The 20,440-nt window shown below is 40.9% G+C and overlaps 1 protein-coding gene across 4 annotated transcripts in view; it reads right to left on the minus strand.

Moving 5' to 3' along the window:
* The window catches only part of LOC306701559 (muscleblind-like protein 1), a 52,915-nt gene that overhangs the window by 13,528 nt on the left and 18,947 nt on the right, over window positions 1-20,440 (minus strand). For 3 of the 4 annotated variants that reach the window (XM_079166902.1, XM_079166899.1, XM_079166901.1), the window contains one exon: window positions 3,417-3,587. In XM_079166902.1, the coding sequence (XP_079023028.1) occupies window positions 3,417-3,587 (171 nt within the window). Of the gene's footprint in view, window positions 1-3,416; window positions 3,588-7,267; window positions 7,335-20,440 lie in introns of those variants that run through there. The other variant, XM_079166900.1, reaches the window with a different exon arrangement.

Genomic DNA, 20,440 nt, shown 5'->3' on the forward strand with positions numbered 1-20,440 from the left:
CATGTTGTACAGAATGATCAATCAATTTAGATCACATATGTTACGATTTAAAAATCAAAGATGACTTTTCTATATTACAATGTTATGTGACAACAGAATGCTATGAGGGTATCCTCTGATTGAGACCAAATAACTCAACTTGCTCTCGAAGACTTGAATAGAAAGATCAAAAGCAATGTGATCAGCTAGAGCTGTTTCAATTTTGTACTAAGTATGGTACGATTTAGTTTTTTACTGTGTGATTTGAAAATAACAAGCAGTCCATCTTTACAACATTTAGCTTGATTAAATTGAGACCACAGAGTTCATGAATGTCACAATCTTTAAAGTTGTAGAATAAAGCCAGACATTTTTATATATTTTTCATGCCTAAGTTTGAGCATGACGCTATTCAATAGAAATTTAGCAAATTGTGCACGATGTCAACAAAAGATTTCCTTATAGCACTTTAAATAAACTGAATCTGTACAGCCAAAGTGTCACTGTGCTCTACATTGATTAAAACATGTAAATACAACTGTTAACAATGAGACAAGGATGGCAATGAAAAGTAGAAAATATAATGCACGATATAAGAAAAGTGAAATAAACAATGTACAAGACACACATGCGTTTGAAAATTGCAAATTAAAGCGAGATGAGCGAGACTTTTGCTAAACCAGATAATAGTAATGGAATAAGAAAAATTTAAAATTCATGAACTGAATTAATGTCATTGCACAGCTTTATGTATCTAAAGTTGAGCTAATCTAAGCTACTGGTCATACCATACCAAGGCAGGCTGTAGCAGCACAACTCTTGAGTGTGATGAGTTGAGCAAGAATGTGTTTTATTGCTTATTAACTTAATTATGTTTGTAGAAGGAGACTTATTTCGTTTTAAAAAACATACTCTTAAGATTTCAAATTAAAATATGTTGCCGATTCTGAATGTCTGTACCAGACAAGAACTTTTAATAAGTCCATCACATTTAACCATTAGGAAGAAACCTGACCTCAGATTTGTTGGATTGCGACAGTATTTTATCGACACTGTGCACACTCTGGACTTTGGTGCAACCATTTTAAACACTAGCCGATACCTCCGTGCTCACCCCCCACCCAAACAAACGCGTATAACCATACAGACGTAAGAATTCCCTTGTGGCTTTTATGGTTTTAATTCACTTATTTCTATGAACCATCTGCACCAAACAAGTACACCAAAAGTGTGTGTGAGTGAAACGTTACAGTAGGTAGATAATACAGTAGTAATGTGGGCTGTCCGCTGACGTTGACTCACTAATAAAAAGCATCACGAGCACCATCACTCACAGACAGCTGTAAGGGGCCTTAATTACTTCACCCTCTGCACAGTTCCATGCGTGAAATTAAAGCACTCTCCTACGCACACGGAGGGAGGGTTGCCAGCTATAGACAAAAAAAAGTGGGAGAGCAGCAGATATAATTGGGTAAAGACACCAGCGATGGGGGCAGGAAACTAAGCTAAGGACACAAGGGAAGGATCGAAGAATAAGGTCTGAATCCTATAAATGCTAGTACCCGATCTTACCCTTTTATTTCCTTTGCACACACTATGGCTCTGTTTCCTTGACTTTTCTTTGTAGTGCAGGTCTAAAGCCTTCTCTCCTCACTGCTGTCGTCCTATCTGCTTCACTTTCCCTACCTGTCTTTACTCTGTTCATTTATCTCTGCCTGCCTTACTCGGTCCTCCCTTTCTTCTTCTGCTGTGTCCTTCTCTGTCAGCCTGCCTCCCTCATCCTCTCCTCTCCTTGCTTTCTCTCTCTCCCCATGACACAAACAGAAAGGGAAGGCCTTGTCCCAGGGAGATCTATTGCTTCTTTAAATCCTTTCATAGTTTCCTCTGTTCCTCTCAATAGGCCTCTCGACTCAGCCCCTCTTCCCCAGATAAGGGTGATAAGCCATCGGCTAAGTGTCCATGTGCGTGTGTGTCCAAGCATGCAGCATCTGAAGCTATTTTGAATAGTCTGGGACAAATTCACTCCACTGCTCTCACTTAAACATAAAGGGACAGAGGAGAAGACAGAGGAATTACTTCAAGCCTGACTGACAGGTCTCATTGACTCTGTAAGGTCTCATGGACCAGGCAGGGAAGGATTGATTTGAGCTGGCTGCTGGAGCTCCGGCCATCACCTTGAAGTTCTGTGGAGCATGCAGCACAGCCACAGAGCCATTTCTAATGTAATTTACTGCGTCTGTGTGTGGGTGTGCAGCCATGAATTTGTGGGTGTGTTACATGATGATAATAATGTAATATTTTATCGATCACAGTGTGCTAAGAATTCAGTGTCCGATGCCCGGGTCACGTTGTTCTTATATTGCTTGATTAATCTGAGCTAACATGATATTAATGAACTTGTGCTGAAACAATTGGTCAATCAATTAGCCAATTGACGGAAAATGAATCGGCGACCTATCGACTATATTGAACTGTGACTTATTAATCATTTGAAGGGAAGTTTGGCCCAAAAGTTTCATGGTGGAGAAAGTGCTGACTAGGGTATGTGGATTATCTTGAGTAACCGAGTCTTGATTTCTGGAAAGAGACGCTGTTGAGTTTGAGTTTTTCAAATTCAATTAGTTTTTGGCGCTTTGAGCACCCCAAGCCGAGAGCCATATAGTCCCATTGTACTTACTAGAAGGCAGACGTTAAGTTGTTGGTTTATGCTTTAATTGAACAGCTCGGTTCATTTTTATGCAGCTATCTTGGCTCAGAGTCAAAACCATTGTCAGCATTTTTAGAGCTGACCACAAGTTGATCAAATGATTGCATTCATGTTTTGTTGGCATTAATAACCTCTTTGCCTTTAACATGTTCAATTAAATGAAACCCCAAAAGTGTATTAAGCATAATACAGGCACTTTTAAACCACGGACTAAATGGCATAACGTATATTGAGCAATCTGTCAGAGTTCGTCCAATTAAAATGTTAATATTTATTGAAATGTTTTTGTTGTCGTTTAAAACAGAAACTTTTAGTTGAATTTGTCTCTTTTGTTCCAGGAATCACAAACTAAATGTGTATGCGTTGTCTTTTTTTCATGTTCCCAAATTTTGTTTCATTCTCTAGCCTTATTTGCCAAACATATGTGTTGAACTATTTTAGGTAATTGTTAAAAAACCAATGCCCCACAAATGGCGCTGTGCTCTAAAACATAACAGGAACAGTCAATAATGCAGGACTCTGAGCTCTCTGGCTCAAAAAGACAAAACGCAATCATTACAAAAAAAACCGCTCTAAACGATGAAAACATGTTCAAAACATTGATTTATGGTTTTTGCTCTGTAAATAAAAAACGATATATTTTGAGAGAATGAACCCATGTGTGTAGATAATGAGTGTAATCTTTGTCTTTATGTTCATTTGAGTTGTGTGTGCATGCGTGTCCTCTCACCACTGGCTGTAGCTGTGTGCCGGGCATCATGGCGTTTGCAAGCTGCATCTGCTGGGCCAGCATGGCCATGTTTTTCTGCTGGATGAGGTTGTTCCTTCCATTGATCTCCAGCTGTGTCTTTAGGTGGGGGGGAGGATGCAGGTACTTGCAGTTCTCCCTGGAACAGCGGCCCTGATTGGGTGAGAGAGGAGGAGGAAGCAGGTGGAGACAAGGGTGTTGAAAGAGAAGAGGAAGGGATGGGGAGGATGGAGGCGTGAAAAGAGACGAATTAGAATAGTGCTTCCTTTAACCGTTGCCTAATGTAAAAAAGTAATGAGCCTTGACTCAAGTTACTGCCCTCTGATTTAGCAGGCGCTGACCTAACATCCCTGACATCTGGGCCTGCCACTGGCTTTGCCGTAAAGACTGATCAGTTCTGCTTTCGTTTCCCCCCTTCATGACCTAAGTTGTGCGTTCGCTACCTTACTTTTTTTTTCCCTCTAGGTCCCATCAAAAGACAAATTAGCAGAGATAGAGCTGTCTATTTGCTTCTGCCAAAAGATTGTAATACACGGAGCAACAAAAACAAATTGACGGAGAGAATGATGAACTGTCAATGGTGATATGGATACTTTTCATTATCCATCAATCTGGCACTTGTTTTATTTTTTAATAATGTAATCATTCCGTCTATAAAATGTTCTGACATTTTATAGACGGAATGATTGGATTATTTTGTGATGTCAGAATTGCTATTATAAAATGTCAGAACATTTTATAATATAATCTTGATTTCTTAAATCTCAATTTGACATGTTTAAACTGCGTGTTGTGTCAGACCAACAGTCCAAAAGCCACAGCTATTTATTTTACTTGAAATTGTTTGTATTAATTAATTCTTGCAACGTAGTAGCAGATACATTTTCTCGTCGTTTGAATAGCCGCTTCGTCAAATAATGTCTAGCTTGTGTTCAGCCTGTGCAGTGACCTCTTTCAATCAAAAGGTCCTTTCCTTTTTCATTTCTTGAGATAAATCATATTAAAAGGAATACATGCACTAGTTTAAAAAGGTCAAGAACACACTTTTTATAACGGTTGTTGAGTAAAAATAAAGACAGAAAATTCAAAGGAAGACAAAGAGCTTAATACCTGAACTTCTGCTGCACTGAATTTTAATTAGCAAAGACCCGCCCTCTCGTCTGTCCTACCACCTCAGAAGCTGTCCCACTTGATGCTGGATGTTTTACATGCCCCAATGAATTACTATTGATCTCCTCCCGATTGAGACAAATGACTTATGAGTCAATACTTTACATCGTTTCAGAAAAGAACAGGCTGGAGAAGTGATGCCAGATCGATATGAGACTTCTGTGACAATAACATGAACACGTCATGGGACTTTATCTGATAATCTGCTAGTGTCTATAAGCAGCGCAGTGTGTGTCTGGGTGCTTGGAGCTGTGGGCGAATATCTTTATCCAACAGCCAGCAGCCCAAGGGGAGAAGGAGGGAATGTAATTTACACTCTCATAATGCCTTCTCCACTGAACACTCCCCCGGATAAGTGTAATATTTTAGATATCTCCTCCTCTTTTTTTTTTACTTCCCCTTTCTCCTTCGTTCCCTCCCGCCTAAATCCCTTGTACATCCCCAGCCCCATGCCGATATGTGTTCTCCTCATGATGAATACAGAACAGTTGCAGTGCAGAGGTGCTGCTGGGATCATGCGAACATATTCATGTCTGTGTGCAGAATGTGCAAAGTAGAAGTACGACTGTGTCCCTTTCACTCTTTCGTCTTCTCACGCCTCAATCCCCCCCCCCCATCAAATGCATCCTCCCTCCATATCTTCCCATTAGTCCTTATTATATAAATCTATTTCCATGAGGATAGGGAGAACAGCCCTGCGACATCTCCACAGGACCACCTCCCATGGGGAATTAAAGGTTGGTTGTCATGCTTATCTCAGTGAGATTACCTGCTGCCCATGGCAGCCCACTATGACACCTGCTTTCACAACCGAACACATGCACTGTCCCATTCTTCCTCTATTCCCCCCACCTCCCCTCTTTCCTCTCCTTGTCTCGCCCTATCTCTCCATCTCTCCCTTTTATTTCCTTGTGCAGCCTGGTCTGCCTAGCTACAGCAGGAAAGGTACTTTGCATTGGAGAGCAGCAGAATGTCAAGAGTTCTCCCAGCATTTTCATTGGCTGAGAGCTGAGAGTAATGGTATTCCCAGCCTGCCGATTGGCCTTGAGGCACACATTAACAATGTTCCTAGTCTGGCTCATTTCTGTGTGGCTGTGACTATTGATCAGTGCTAATTGGTTAATGTCTTTTGATTTTCAAGGCACATTCCCCATGGGTAACTAGACTCTAGCATGTCAACTCCAGCCGAGAGTGTGTGTGTGTGTGTGTGTGTGTTTGTGATTAACTGACAATGCAGATCTTACATAAAATACCCCAAGCACTCTTTGATGGCAATCTCTTTATTGGTTTACACTGGGCAACTAGGCCAGCTTTACTCAATAGTTTCTATGTATATAGATCAAATGTGTTTGTGTAATTTTTAAAAGGTGTCTCATTGTCGGGGCGACTGTGGATCGGCGGTTCAATCCCCGCCTCCTCTAGTCCATGTCGACGTGTCCTTGGGCAAGTCACTTAACCCCAAATTGTTAAATTGTTGTTTTACTTTTCCTCGCCTGCAACTTCACTTTCACCGTTCATGTCTTTTTGGGCCACGGCAGGCAATCGTTTTCAGCAAAAGTAAATCTCTGAAAAACCCACTGTACACTACCTGATCAGCACCAAACAGCAGACACAGTTAGTGACGAGCTGGTGTAAGTGGAAAGCAGTACATTTACATTCATCAGGTGACCAGAACATGACACCAAATGAGTGCTTATTTTGCTCATGTGTCAATAAGCAAGTTTTAAATAAAATGTAGAGTGAACAATTTGTAATTTTCATCTCCATCATTTGAAAAACCTTTCTCTTACAAAACCACAATTAGCATCAAGAATATTCTGTGATCGATGAATGAATGAATGTTTAGAAGTTGAATCAACAGAATACGAGAATGTTTTTGCCCTAAAATCTTCTTTCAGCAAAGCTAAAGGGACTTCTAAAAAAAGACTTGAAGGAGAGAAAGCAAAACATTATGATCGATCGAAAAAGCCTCGTTCGGGAATGTCTTTCTTTAACTTCATTTTAAGGTCAGTGGCTTTCATGTGGTTGTCTTCTCAATCAGTTGTAGTTGGAGCAATAACGCCGTGGGGTGTATTTACTTATAATGCAGTGCAATCTGATGTGGATAACTGCTAATGTGTAAAATCATTAATATGTTTTTGAAAGAGGTACTGTAGATTATTTTGTTCCTTGGAGGTTGACACAGTTGTGAACCCATTATCTCATGAGGATGAAGGCAAAATCATACTTGTTATGCTTGAAGTGATGAGAATTTACCTCTCTGCAATTAGAAAGGTCAGCACTGTTTTCGCCAATAGACCCATTATCTATTGCTGTGTTGTTGTTGATTGAACAATTCAACCCTGTGTGAAGTCTCCACTGATCTCTGCCTGCTTGCTAATGTCTCTCCTGCCCCTTTTCTCTGCCGTTTCCCCCGCTGTCTACACGGTGTCAGTGTAGGTTAATGGTGAGTGTGTCTGATCCAAAGCAGTGCTCCCTCTGGCTTAGAGCGTGTGGCTACCAGACTCCACTCGTGTTGACTCTGTTCCTCCTTCACCTGTCTGCCTGTCCTCCGCTTGGACGCTAATATGCTAACAGACTGCATACGTCCGTCTTTCACGCATCCTCTCGATTGCTCCTTCTTCCTCCTTGTCTCTTATCTGTCGGTTTCTCTCCCATCCTACCTTTCAGGCGATTGTCTGGACTGGTCTGCTGTCATGGCCTTTGCACCAAACAAATTATTTTCGTTCCTCAGTCAAAGCGACAAAACATGATTTAACATGTCAGGGCAAGGTGTTGGTAAACAGCCTCCACATATGGTCGTCTCATCACCAAATATAGATTCTGAAACTTGAACCAATTAGTTTTTGCCAGGCTTTGGCTTTGGCTGTGGCAAAGCATAGCTTCACTTGCTTTTAATTGGCAAGCCATTAAAAGAAAGTGAACCAGCTGTCACAGACCCACTCTTAAGTGTATGTGTTTGCATGTGCACGCTGGGGAATGGGGAATGGGGAATGGGGCATTCGGAGCTTGTAAATCAACCTTGGCCTCATTACACCAGATAGCTTTCAGCCATAAATCAGCTCCTGGACACACATTCACTCTTATTTTATTTTTTAGGATGATATAACACAAAGTTTTGGGGTGGCAGAATGTTATTGATGCCTATTAATTCATCAGTACAATGGGAGCAATACAGCTAAATCAATTCCCAGGTGCCTACGTATACATGGCATACACACAAACACATACGTGTCCTAACCTTGAGTTACTTCAATTACCACTGCGGCATTTTCACTGCGGCTTCAGGTATCACACGTGTGGCGGGTTTTGACCTCGGCAACACCGTGGGTTTAATCAGGATCACATAATCCTCTATGATAAGGATGTTACATCAACGAGGCCGTCCATGAAAACAACAGTACAGACAGTGGGCGTTTGGATTTTCTTAACCCTTTAATTTTCACCCTTTGGACACGCTATAATCTTAAAGCTGCTCAAATCAGTATTTTTATATTAGCAAGGGATCAAATGTGTAATGAGTAGGTCAAAGTGTTAAACTCAGAGAATCATCAGCTCAACGGAGCATTTGAGTGTCTTTCAGCTTATTGTTTTAGTTCAGTCTCAACATTCATCAACCTTAAGCTCTTACAACCCCACAGAAGTCTACTTGCCAAACACCAGACAGCAGACAGACACGTGATTTGTGATAGCTGGTGAATGTGGTAAAGCTTTTAATATGATAATATGATGTCACCCATTGGTTTGTGGACTGCAGTTTCGAAGCCTTGAGTTCGGCGTTTTGGCCGAAGCCATCTTGACTTTTTGTAAGTTACCATATTTGGTCTGCGGAGGAGTGACATAGAGACGAATGTCAATCACGGTAAGCCCGCCCTAAAGCATACTCCGATTTATGTTCTATTTAAGTGGGACCATTATTCACTAAATTAAAGAGGACTTGCGACTGAGACCATAAACTCATGTTTACAATGTTTGCTGAGGTAATAAGTCAAGTTAGAAGTAGAGACTTTTATACTGCCAGAGGAGTCGCCCTCTGAAGGACATTAGAGACAATCCAAGTTTAAGACACCTCCACATTGGCTTCACTCTTCAGAACCGGAGGTTGCCGCTGCATTGGAAATTACCACAGTTATCAAAAGACAAGAATCAAACCCATCAATACATTTCTCTTTTTATTTATTAGATGTAACATTTTTTTGAACAATATATGTGAAAGTTCTAAATAGTGTGTGTGCTAGCAGAGCAGTGTGTGGTAAAAAGGATGAGCGGGATTAAGGGTCTTTAATTGTACATGATGCCTTACAAGAAAGAGACCATAGTTATGGCCAAGATATGATTGTATTCTTCTGGGTTAGATGGGCAGACCCCGTAAACTAAAGAAGATTGATCTTAATGCTGAAAATGCTTTTCTTACGATAAAATGCAGGTCATTATAGTAATGACCGTCATCCATTTATCCATCTACTCTCTCTCTTTGTTTCTTCCTCATGGGCATACTAAAAGCACAACATTTTTCTAAACTTCATTATTTAAGTTTGTATTTCTGGTTTTGTACAAATATGATCCAGGCTGCAGCATTACTTTATTGCATTTTTTTTTTAACCACAGAAATACCATCTTTTGCTGATGAGGTTACTGTCGCTCCTTTTCTTTGTAATGCCTGGTATTTTTTGATTGATCCCTACGTTTTCATCATCCTCTTTGTCTCTCTTGTCTCACAAGGTTTATTTTCATCCGTTTGATCCAAGTTGTTGAAATGAGGGGTTGCAATTAGAGGACATTGAAATGAAGGTTTAGGAAGTCCTGTTAATAATCATCCAAAGTATGAGACGCGTAAAACCATATCTGGCAAATTATGGGTCAAGGCACTTTGAGTCACATGTTTATGAAGTCACTGACTTATTATTTGTGTGTGTGTGTGTGTGTGTGTGTGTGGGTGTGTGTGTGTGTGTGTGCTGTGAGACAATACGATCACAACCTAAAACTGTCGGTCTTAGTTGTTGCCTTTGGTAGTTTGGCAGCTCTCTGAAAGGTGTGTCTGTGGAATCCCAGAGAATAAAACCTGTGGCAGCATTCCACTCACGGACCAGCAACAGAGACAAAAACAAGAACAGAAGAAGAGAGGGGTAGACAGTAGGAGAGGTACGAAAGCAGAAAGAGGGAGATTCCTATTAATCAAAGAAGTACGTCTGACTGACTTCAGCAGTGTCTTTACTGGCAGATATCTACATCCTCCGAGGGTTGAATGGCGCATTGCTTTCCACCAGACCCTTCTCCACGTTTCCTTCAGTAATCACCTATCGATTCTAAATGAGCTTTTAATCTACCCATCCACAATGACCAATTCTGATTTAAACACACATAATCTAAAAGCTTCTGATCTTTTACGAATGATCTCGCTCTCTGTCTCTGTGTGTGTGTGTGTGTGTGTATAGGTGTGTGTGTGTGTGTGTGTGTGCACATGCTGTGTCTGAACTCCCCTCTGACTACCGAATATCGTTACCAGTGTGCTAACTGTAGAGCTCAAGTCCGGACGCCACTGTCCCAAACCCTTGTACATTATTAATTCCCCCCCCCCCCCTTGGCACCCTGTCTCCCTCCTGCTCCTAAAAACGGCATCAATGAAGAAAACGCTGTCTGGATGAGGGCCGTGATGAGAATACATAAGCACACACACACACAAGCATACACTTTCTTGACTAAAGGTTCCTTTTGGCAAGCATACGTCAGACAAATTATGACATCAGATGGAGCACAAATTATGACCTGTCTGAGGATTTAGAGTGCTGCCAGACTGGCTAGTACCGCATACACACACACGCATGCATACGGCACATTTATTAAGCAATACAAACCAGCTGCAAACCACTGACCCGTTATGCCAAATGTTAGGAAAACAACCTGATGTCAAACATGTTTTTTTCTTTGAATTCAAAGGAGAAAAACATCCGGTGTTCTTTGTCTTCTCTCACCGTGTGTGTGCGCCACGGCTAGTACCAGATGTCTATTTAAGTCTCATTATCTCTTTCCGATCATTTATCAAATCTGGACACCCCCCGGTGCATTAGTACAATAGCATGGATCAGTTAATGACCTTAAAACCTAATTTAACTGGGCAGAGGGATAAGCCTTTGAGATAATGACAAAGATGGATATGTGGACAGAAGAATCACATATAATGAGAGAGGGAGGCGACATAACACAGCAAGATCAAACTATAACTGAAGTAAAACAGCTGATCATTTCACAGAAAAACACTGCTTAGAAAGTGAAGCTTCTTCACGTCACAAATGACGTCCAGTCCGCGGAAAGCTTTTAGCCGTTGTGCTCAATTAGCCAAAACACCAATTACAGCATGAAAAAGCACTACTTAGCCTGGCAGGGTGTTAGCATGTTTTGGATGGGTGAGGGTACAAAATCGTTGGCACAGGAAGCGAATGATGAAGGCAAAATCATGAGCCATCATGTCAGCACTGGTCTATGTTTGTTATCCATTACTATACATGGCTTACATGTCTGGTTCAAGTAGCCCATATTAAACTAATTAACTGATTTATACATGACTTCTAGTGGTTATCCACTTTATGTTGCTATCAAACTAGCAATGTCATATAAGGGAGATTGAAAAAGCATAATTATTTTCCACCGATTGATTAATAATTCCCTTAGTTTTTCAATTAGTTGATGAATCATTTAAGTGCCAGGAAATAGTGAAGAAATGCCCATCACGAGTTCCAAGAGCCCAAGATGAACCCATTCATGTCAATTAAATTGATCAATTCATTTATATATTGTTTCAACTCTTCAAATGTGTGAGGTCTAGATCTCTATTTCCTACATTTCTTGTGGGTTTGAATGCGTTTTTGGAAGTCATTATATTAGCCCTGTGATAGACTTCTCACCTTGCTTTTTGCCCTGCCACCCTGCAAATGATACACTGGTTTAGACAATAGATGCATACAGGCTCAGTTACAATGTGCAAGCAAGGCAATCCAAATTTATGTAATGTAGCAAATGTATTTATTTAAGTGGCTAGCAGTGGGGGGTTACCATCTTGGGAAAATGCAAGAACAATTTTTTTGCATAATAACTTCTCCAGCACTTGCATATTTCACAGTGGGGCGGCTCTGAACCCTTGAGGGTTTGCTGACTGCTTTGAAAGTGAGCGTTCCGCTTGGTCCGAAAAGTCAGCAGGAATGGTACGACCCAGTTTTCGAGGGGGAAAGCAAAGAAACATAAAACCAGATGGATTTGATAAGTTATTTATTTGATTTGATTAGTAACTTAGATTTACAAATAACAGAACAACTGAGGGGAACTACAAAGGATAAAAGACCTGAGAATGCTGCTTAAGTCAAATAAATACACGCAACAAAAAGACAATTCCTAACTCAGAGTTTGACTAAATAAAATAAACGAAAACCCTAACCCTGTCTTACTATCACATACATGCAACACATCAAAAAGCATCGGGCACATTGGGCCAGCCAAAGGCATAACGATTATCTTTTGAAGAAATTAAGTTGGTGATAAAAAGATTGAATATGATGTCAAAGTCACCTAGTCAGCAGCATATAGCCGCGACTAAAATCAGCTAGATCGTGAAAATGAAAAAGCTTGCAGAGAGCTTCTCTCTCTCTGGAGGGTGAAGTATAGGTGTTGTCCTGGCTCCTGTGGGAACGCCACGGAATTGTGCAAGGCAAAGTTTCTAATTAGCTTTGTTCTTATTAGGTCTACAACACTATCTCCCCTCAAACGCACGCACGCACACACACACACACACACACACACAGAGATAGTGATGTCGAGAGAGCCACAGCCCCTGAGATCTGGCCCCTCTTCTCTATTTCTCTTTCAATTAACCCTTTTCCTCTATCATCTATCTGTTCATCATTTTCTGTCTGCCTTCATCTTACCTTCACTCGCAGCCTAAGCGTTCTCTATTTACAATCGCTAAAATTTAGTTTAATTCAGTTTTATCTCCCATTCACTGTGCCAAAGAGGCAGGCAGAGCGCAGACCCATTAAAACCGTCTTAATGGAAGAACAGGCACACAGGATTCAACAGCTTTCAGGCCTAATTATTTTCTGCCCATCTTTGTCATGCTCATTCTGGAGATATATGGGCTGATGGGAATAGACCTCCTTCTTTTTCTATTTTTTTATTACATCTTACCTTTTTCATGTTTCGATCTCCTTTGCTCCAAAGCTTTCGTCATTAAATGTTCTTTAAGAGATGGGCAAGTAAATAAAAAAAAAAAAATTCAGAAAAGATGAAGACGTGAACACAATAGAAAAGCTGTTGGCAACGGGGACAGCGCTGCCCCGAGTGTCTGCATGAGTGCACAAACAATAAGACACAGCCGCATGAGTGCACAGACACTTTTAATGTGCCTGCTTTGTATATGTGTGGTGATCGTAGGAGGGATTTAGTATCAAATGACAATGTTTTTTTTCTCCAGATGAAACGAGTCAGGATCAGATGCAGCAGAGTCAGAGGGCTGGAATGTTCTATTCTATTTTACTTTTGATGAGTCATGGAGGACATGGCAGATAATCACTAGACCGCACCCTCGAGCTCTCAACTCACAGAGTGGGAGATGGTTGTCAGACACCAGTAGAGACATCTTTTCTTGCATGCACACGTGCTATGTCTGCACTCACACACACACTCACACAACACACACACACACACACACACTCCTATTCTACTCCAACGACGGGTGTCACAGTTCTGACATCAGCAGCTAGTGTCATTGCCTCGAGGTAAAAGCAGATAAGAGAGGATTAGCATTCATTACTCCATAAAGTGATGATACCTCCCGCAAGCACACACACAGAGCGATGCACAGACATGCTCAAGGCACACACTTCCTTTTTTTAAAAGACACACAGTCAAAGCTCAACACAAAAGGAAATACCATACAGAGCTACGGCATGTAATCCTTTGTACCACCAACAACTGCAGAGCTGGAAAATCCTCAAACTGAAGCCTGACCCAAAAACTGAAACAAAAACAAAACAAGGAAAACAACGGAACAAGAAACGGATGAAAAAGAATTTCAGAATTTGATGTAAGATCCATCAATTTATTGATCTTCTCATGCTGAAGTTACACATTTTCCTGCGAAAGTGAGAGACAAGGAGACATAATAGGCAGAGACGGAGTCATTGAAAGGTTAAGGATATGTTTTGTTGGCGCGATACATCATGTAGAGAAGCATGACACTGTGCGTCTTAATTCCCTCCCTCCCCCACACACATACACACACCGCGACAGAGCCGAGGGCCATCGTGCCATCGGGCTGCACCCTCATCCACATCGATCCACATTGATCAACGTTGGCTTGTACCACTTAAGCAAAGAGCGGGGTGATCACCTTCCCTCAGCCTCTCTCAAAATGGACTCATCCGTCGTCAGAGATGCCGCTGCCACGTACTGTATGTAGTTACAAAAGCAGTGTTGTATATCAGGAGCCAAAATTAAATTAAAAAAAGAGCAAAGGTCAGATAGAATTGTGGCCTGAAACTGAATTAAAGCTTAAATGTTTTTTTTTTTTTTAAATTGAAGCTTTGATGGCAATGTCATTTAGATCACATATTCTTTTGATATGTAGTGCAGTCTAGACTTTGAATATCAGCAGCGAGGCTGCAGTGAGAGCCAGTACGGTGACAGGGAGAGTGCTGTCGGCAGACCCAACACAACACAGCTGCTGTTTCTCTCTGATGGCTGAGCCCGATACCGCTGTAATCCAGTTATAGCCTTTTTGAAGAATCACAATGTCCAACAGCAAGCCCTGCAACATGCACTATAACAATAAAGGGATATTACAGACATTCTTCAATCTTGCGCGCATCGAACAGGCGACTGACACGACTCCCGTTCACTTCCACGCTCTCCTCCTCTGTTATTACTTTCTCCCCACCCAGACACCATCTATCTGCTTTTCTTTCGTCTCCATCTGTCCATTGCTGTCCATGTTACACCATTTGATGTCTTTGCAACCATCCATCACTCTTTCACTCTCTCTCACTGCACAGTCTCTTTCCCTTTCTGGCTTTTATCTGCATGTTGACACCACCCTCCTGTGTCCGCCTGTCTCTGCAGACATATTATTTGCCTCACATTTAATGTCATGATGATGCAATTACTGAAGCAGGCATTTCCGCAAACCAAATTGGCTACTTGGGTCATTTATATCGCAGCGTTTTAGTTTTTGCTGCCGAGTTGCATGACTTGCATGTTTCGGGGGAAAACAAAAAACAACACAAAACCAATGGGCGGCGAAAGTCGCTGTAAGACTGTGATACAGAGTTGATGTATTAACTTTTGTAGGAAGAAAGAGGTAAAGAGCATGGTGAAAGCAGCAAAAAACATCCGCTCCATACTGGTCATGAAGGATCAATATTGCATGGAGACAAAGTGCTGCTAAACGGTGTGGTTTCTGTTAATTAGCACTTCTCTAATGATCTCTCTCTCTCTTTTTTTTCTCCCCCTCCTTCCCCCACTCCCTCGCCTTCTATACTTCCCTCCCAATCTTGCACCTTATTGCTCCCTTCCATTACAATCCTTTCTTTTCTTTGGCTTCATCACTTGTCCATTGCTCTGTCTAAGTCAGTTGATTCTGTCCTCCAAACCAATGTTCGAACAAACAAAGCGAGAGGAGGCATCTGACTTCTTTTCATGAGCCTGATAAATATCCCACTCCCGTGTTTGCGGCTGATGGCTCTCAAGGATGAGATTTAATGAACCTCTCATCCAACTCTGATTATTTTCGAATTAACGGAGTGAGTGATGGGGGCAATGAGTACATTCATGAATGCATGTTAATAATTGTTGGAGGGTTGGGTGAAATAAAACAGCAATCATGGTAATAACGGGCTCAGAGACGGAAGTCGTTCTCAGTCGAGTTGTGTTTACTGCACTCCCTCAGGAATGGAGGTCATTTGGCAGTAAGAAACGATTGCAAAACTTAAACAAATTACAAATCTAAAATCTAATTTTGTTTATAATGTAAAATGTTAATGTGCCTGGTGTTGCATATAGTTGAATTAATCAAGCTGGACTTCCTGCTAACAAATTGTATATCTAAGCTTATTTTTCTTTATGCTGAGCAGTAGGTGGAAAAGTCAAGAGATTCTATGACAATTTATGTAAATGTGTAAATAATGTAAAAAAATGACTGTAAAGTAGCCTATGTTAAGTTTGTAGTTTCATGATTATAAAGTAAACCTGTTGTCTTTTTTTACTTTGATCATCCAAACTCTCTCCTATCCCATTCTAATTAATTTCATCATTCCATTACGTCATGATTTGAGAGCGATCATGCAACGGCTTTCTTAATGACACACACATACATAATCAATTGAAAATGGGCAAATTACTCACTGCTGTGTTATTGGGCAGCCTGTTGCAGACTGCATTGCCATTAACCAGGCACCAAAGCCACTCTAACGTGATTACCTACCTGAGGTGAATGCTCAAGATTTCACAGGACTCTTACTGCTTTACTGAGATCTGTGTGTGTGTGTGTGTGTGTAGGTGTGTGTGTGTGTGTGTGTGTGTGTGTGTGTGTGTGTGTGTGTGTGTGTGTGTGTGTGTGTGTCTGTGTCACTGTGTGTGTGGGTGACTGCAGTGGAGCGTAACAGTTTGTGTGCTTTGTCCCGGATTGAAAGTAGAGAGGATTACACATGAGTGGTGCGACTAGTGCCTGAACTCCTGAGATCAGATGAAGCAGAGGGTCAGTGACCGGAAGAGGAGATGGAGGCAAGACAAGACGAGACAAGTCGAGACAAGATGAGACGAGACAAGTCGAGACACGACAAGACGAGACAAGACGAGACAGGGGTAGACGGACTTACGGCGCCACGCGACAGGCAAAAACAGGTGTACAAGTTGGCAGACGACGTTTTTTTGTGCTCCAACTCTCCATCTACTTCTCCCTCCAACCTTGTCTGCAGTCTAATTTAAATGTTTGCGTCACCGCATCACTCTCAAAGAATTGCAAATGCTTTGCAAGCAGTCGAAAGACTGTGAGGTAGAAGAAAAAGTGTGTGTGTGTGTGTGGGGGGGGGGGTTACTTGAAGAACTCAGGGAGTTAGATTGGTGAGGGGGAAAGGGGGGCGAGACAGACTAACAGAAATGGATCAGGCCATAATTGATTAGATATTCTGTTCACAACAGCAGGAGCAGCAGGAGCAGCAGGAGCATCAATAGCGATGGGACATCACGACTCAGCACGCAGAAATGCTGATATTATCTTCAGACTGCATAAATGTCCAGGGTTCTTTCAGCCTCGTACAAAAACACAGGTGTAATGAGACAGATTTGCAAGAAGAGAGTTTGACAAGTGGAGGATTAAAGTGAAAAAAATGAAGGGTGCCAAAAGGTGAAAGAGAGACGATTGCATGTTGTGAAAGGCTATTCCTGCATGCCCTTGTATGTATTTTGGCTCTGATGATGTTGTGTCATGTCCCCATGCTGATGCAGCATGTTTAAAGATGGATGTGTGTGTGTGTGTGTGTGTGTGTTTGTCTCTGCTGAGGCAGCGTATCCACAGATGGATGTAGAAATGGTGGCCTCTCCGAGGACAGAGAAACATTTAGAGGAGATGTTTCAAGGGAAAACTTGCTCATGAATAGAGCCAGACAAAGTTAATAGCTGCTGGCTGTGTGTTCACTGCTTACTTCATGGCGATGTGAAAAGCCTTCTGTCATAATGTCCTGTTTAGGCTGAGCTATGTGATGAAGCAGGTATATGGTGCGTCTTATTTAGTTAGGCACAAAATACGTATTCTATAAACGGATCTGCAAAGTGCTAACTATAGTTGCTTCCATAAAAATGAATCATGGCATATAGTTTATTTATTAAGTATTTTTTTCATCTATTTCATTTTATTTAAATAATGATATTTTCAAAATATATTTAATCAAATTCCTTAAAATCAGCATAAATCTGTTTGAAAACAATTCAATTGAATCAGATGTCACATGTTGGATCCGTGCATGTTAGATCTCATTCACAATCAGCTGACTTAATTTGAAATCGCATGTTTTTCTCTGTCAACCCGGAGCCAGAATTGCTCACGCACAAAAGCAAGCTTTTAGTAAACAGACCCCAAAAGGTATAAATTCAAACCTCACATGGTTGTCTTGACAGAGATAACTGAGGTTTTGGAGAACAATAAGGTTAATGCTGTTTAGACACAACAACCTAAATTCTGCATGTGAAATTGTCTGGGATGCCTGCGAGAAAAAGAACTGGAGAAAGGAGGGAGTGTGTGTGTGTGTGTGTGTGGAGGGGGGGGGGGGGGGGGTAGGATGGGTTGAGTAGAGACAGATTAACGGAGGTAATGAGAGGATGGGATGAGAGCGGAGAGCATGACAGTGGAATACAGATACAGAGCAGATTAACACTGTTGTAGTACGTTTCCCTTTCAAAGAGTTCTTATCCAATATACTGCATCCCTCTGTGCACTCTCACACACACACACACACACACACACACACACACACCTCTGTTTTCTACTGGGCTCTCATCTCAATACATATTGCCTTTCCTCTTCTCCTGTTATCTGTTCTCTTTGCTTTACCCCCTCTCTCTCTCTCTCTCCACCTCCCTTCCTGTTGCACTCACCCTCTACATGGATTGGTTCTTTTCAAGGACTCTTCAAGGAAGTATAATGTATATGTAGGTCACTATGCGTTGCTTAGCTCATGTTTGAGTGGCTGTCTGAGCAATATAGAAATGTATGTCTGATCGTGGATGTGTGGATGTGAGTTGTACTTAGCCTATAATTAATGGAGAATAAGAGTGTTACTCATAACTCACCAACAGTGACCAGTGGTCACGTATTTCTGAACATATTTCATTGATTGAAATGCTCTTTTTTTTATATTAAAATACTTACATACTTCAGAGAGTGAAATTGTTTAATTTACAAAAGCTGCAGAGTTATTTCTTTTTTTTAAATAATTTTTAACTGGAATCTTAAACTATAAAAAGACGATCTCTTTTTTAAATTACAATGTGCTTCTCTAATAATGTCCCACATGGTTAGTTTGAGTCTTTTTTTGTTTTATTGAGTTTGTGGATACATGCTTACGATTGGGTTGTATGAGTCATTACATAAAAGAGACTCGGGCGGAAACCAAAGCCACACTTCTGCCAAACTGATAACTACTTTTTGAATGTTAAAATAGGTTCCAACCCTAAGCCTTTTTTTGGCATCCAGGGAAACAATGCTTCTTACGTATGCAACTTCAAGAAAATATAAAAAAAACACACTGGTACTGGCTCCACTTTATGACAGCCATTATTCCCTTGAACAGGCTGATTATGGGTACATAATACACAGCAGCTAAGGCATAATGACACGGAGGAATGCCCTGTGTTACTGCAATAATAAGTTCCCCGATTCTCAAGGACATGTGACATCACCAGCACGCTCATCACCTTCAGGATAATGTCATGCTTAATGACACCCAAAACCGTGTGGTAAGTTTAATGTACATAGCACAGAGTTGTCATCAAGCCCAGCCAATAACCGCAGCTTTATAGGCCTTTCAGTAAAGAACATGGCTGTGGAGTGTCTCGTAGTGCCCAATAAACTGGAGCTGAGTAGCATATTTGACGTCTTAGTGACTACGTGTTTTGCTAAATGGCCAAGAAGCCTGAAACTGCATATGTCTGGTCAACTGTTCACTGTCCAATTCACTGTCTTCACATGACACCTTTAAGCCACTGCAGGTGGAAATGAACACCCCCGGGTAACCAAATATATGGCAAGTTTGTCTTCAGTTAATACCAGTCAGGCGTCACATTGGCCAGAAAACTCTTGAGACCAAAATATTGAAGTACTGCAACAGTACAAGTGTTTCTCTGTCTTTGTCTGTTGAACTGTTACTTTTGTCTTTGTTGAACTTTTTCGTTCTGACAACTAAACACTTTCTAATGAGCCAACCAGATTAAATCAAACCAATGGCTCTCTATCAAACACATTCTTTATGAGCCGTTTGTTTCCCGTGCTCTATACAAAGAGGTAAAATAGAAACTTTCTCATCACTCTGTTGTCTGATTGCGTAATTAGCATAAGTTAAAGGTTTATCACCAACAATACATGTTACATTAACACAAGCATAAGGCAGTATTTCATTACTGACAGATTGTGAATGTGACATACTTATTCCAGTTGTTAACTTCTAAACACTGAATGCTACAATCCAAACTACTTGTATTTCAGTGTAAACCCGTCATCAGTGTTCGACAGATTGCTGTAATGACTTTCACTACATTTACTAAACTGTCCTCAAACAATTTGCCACTTTTACAAAAAAATTAAATGGATATCTTGGTCTTCCATCGTACAAAAAAAGAGAGAAAATAACGGGAGGAGTGTGAGATTACTGTGATAAAGCAAATGCTTGTAAAAGCTTTTCATATTGATGTAAAAGAGCTACCTTAACATCTGGTTCACTTCTATAAATCACGTGTTTTGGGGATCACTGTTACACAAAATGTTCAACAATTGAGTGAGGGCACACAACTTCACATGTGTTGAAAATATAAATTGGGGGCAATTTGATATGCTGTTTCAGATTTTTATCTCTTCCTCAATTCTTTCAATTTAATATGATATAGATGCATCAATATTTTCTAAGTTTGTAAATGCCAACGTAAAATCATCATGCGATTTTGTATTATCACACACCAGTTAAGCAGGTGGAGACCAGACTAAAACAAACTCATGAATTAAATGGAAAATACACAGTGGGATTGTGGTAATATTACATTCCTGCATTGTGAATAACACCACGTATGAATTTGCAGTATATTGA

Source organism: Pholis gunnellus (genome assembly GCF_910591455.1).
Source record: "Pholis gunnellus genome assembly, chromosome: 9".
NCBI classification, from domain to species: domain Eukaryota; kingdom Metazoa; phylum Chordata; class Actinopteri; order Perciformes; family Pholidae; genus Pholis; species Pholis gunnellus.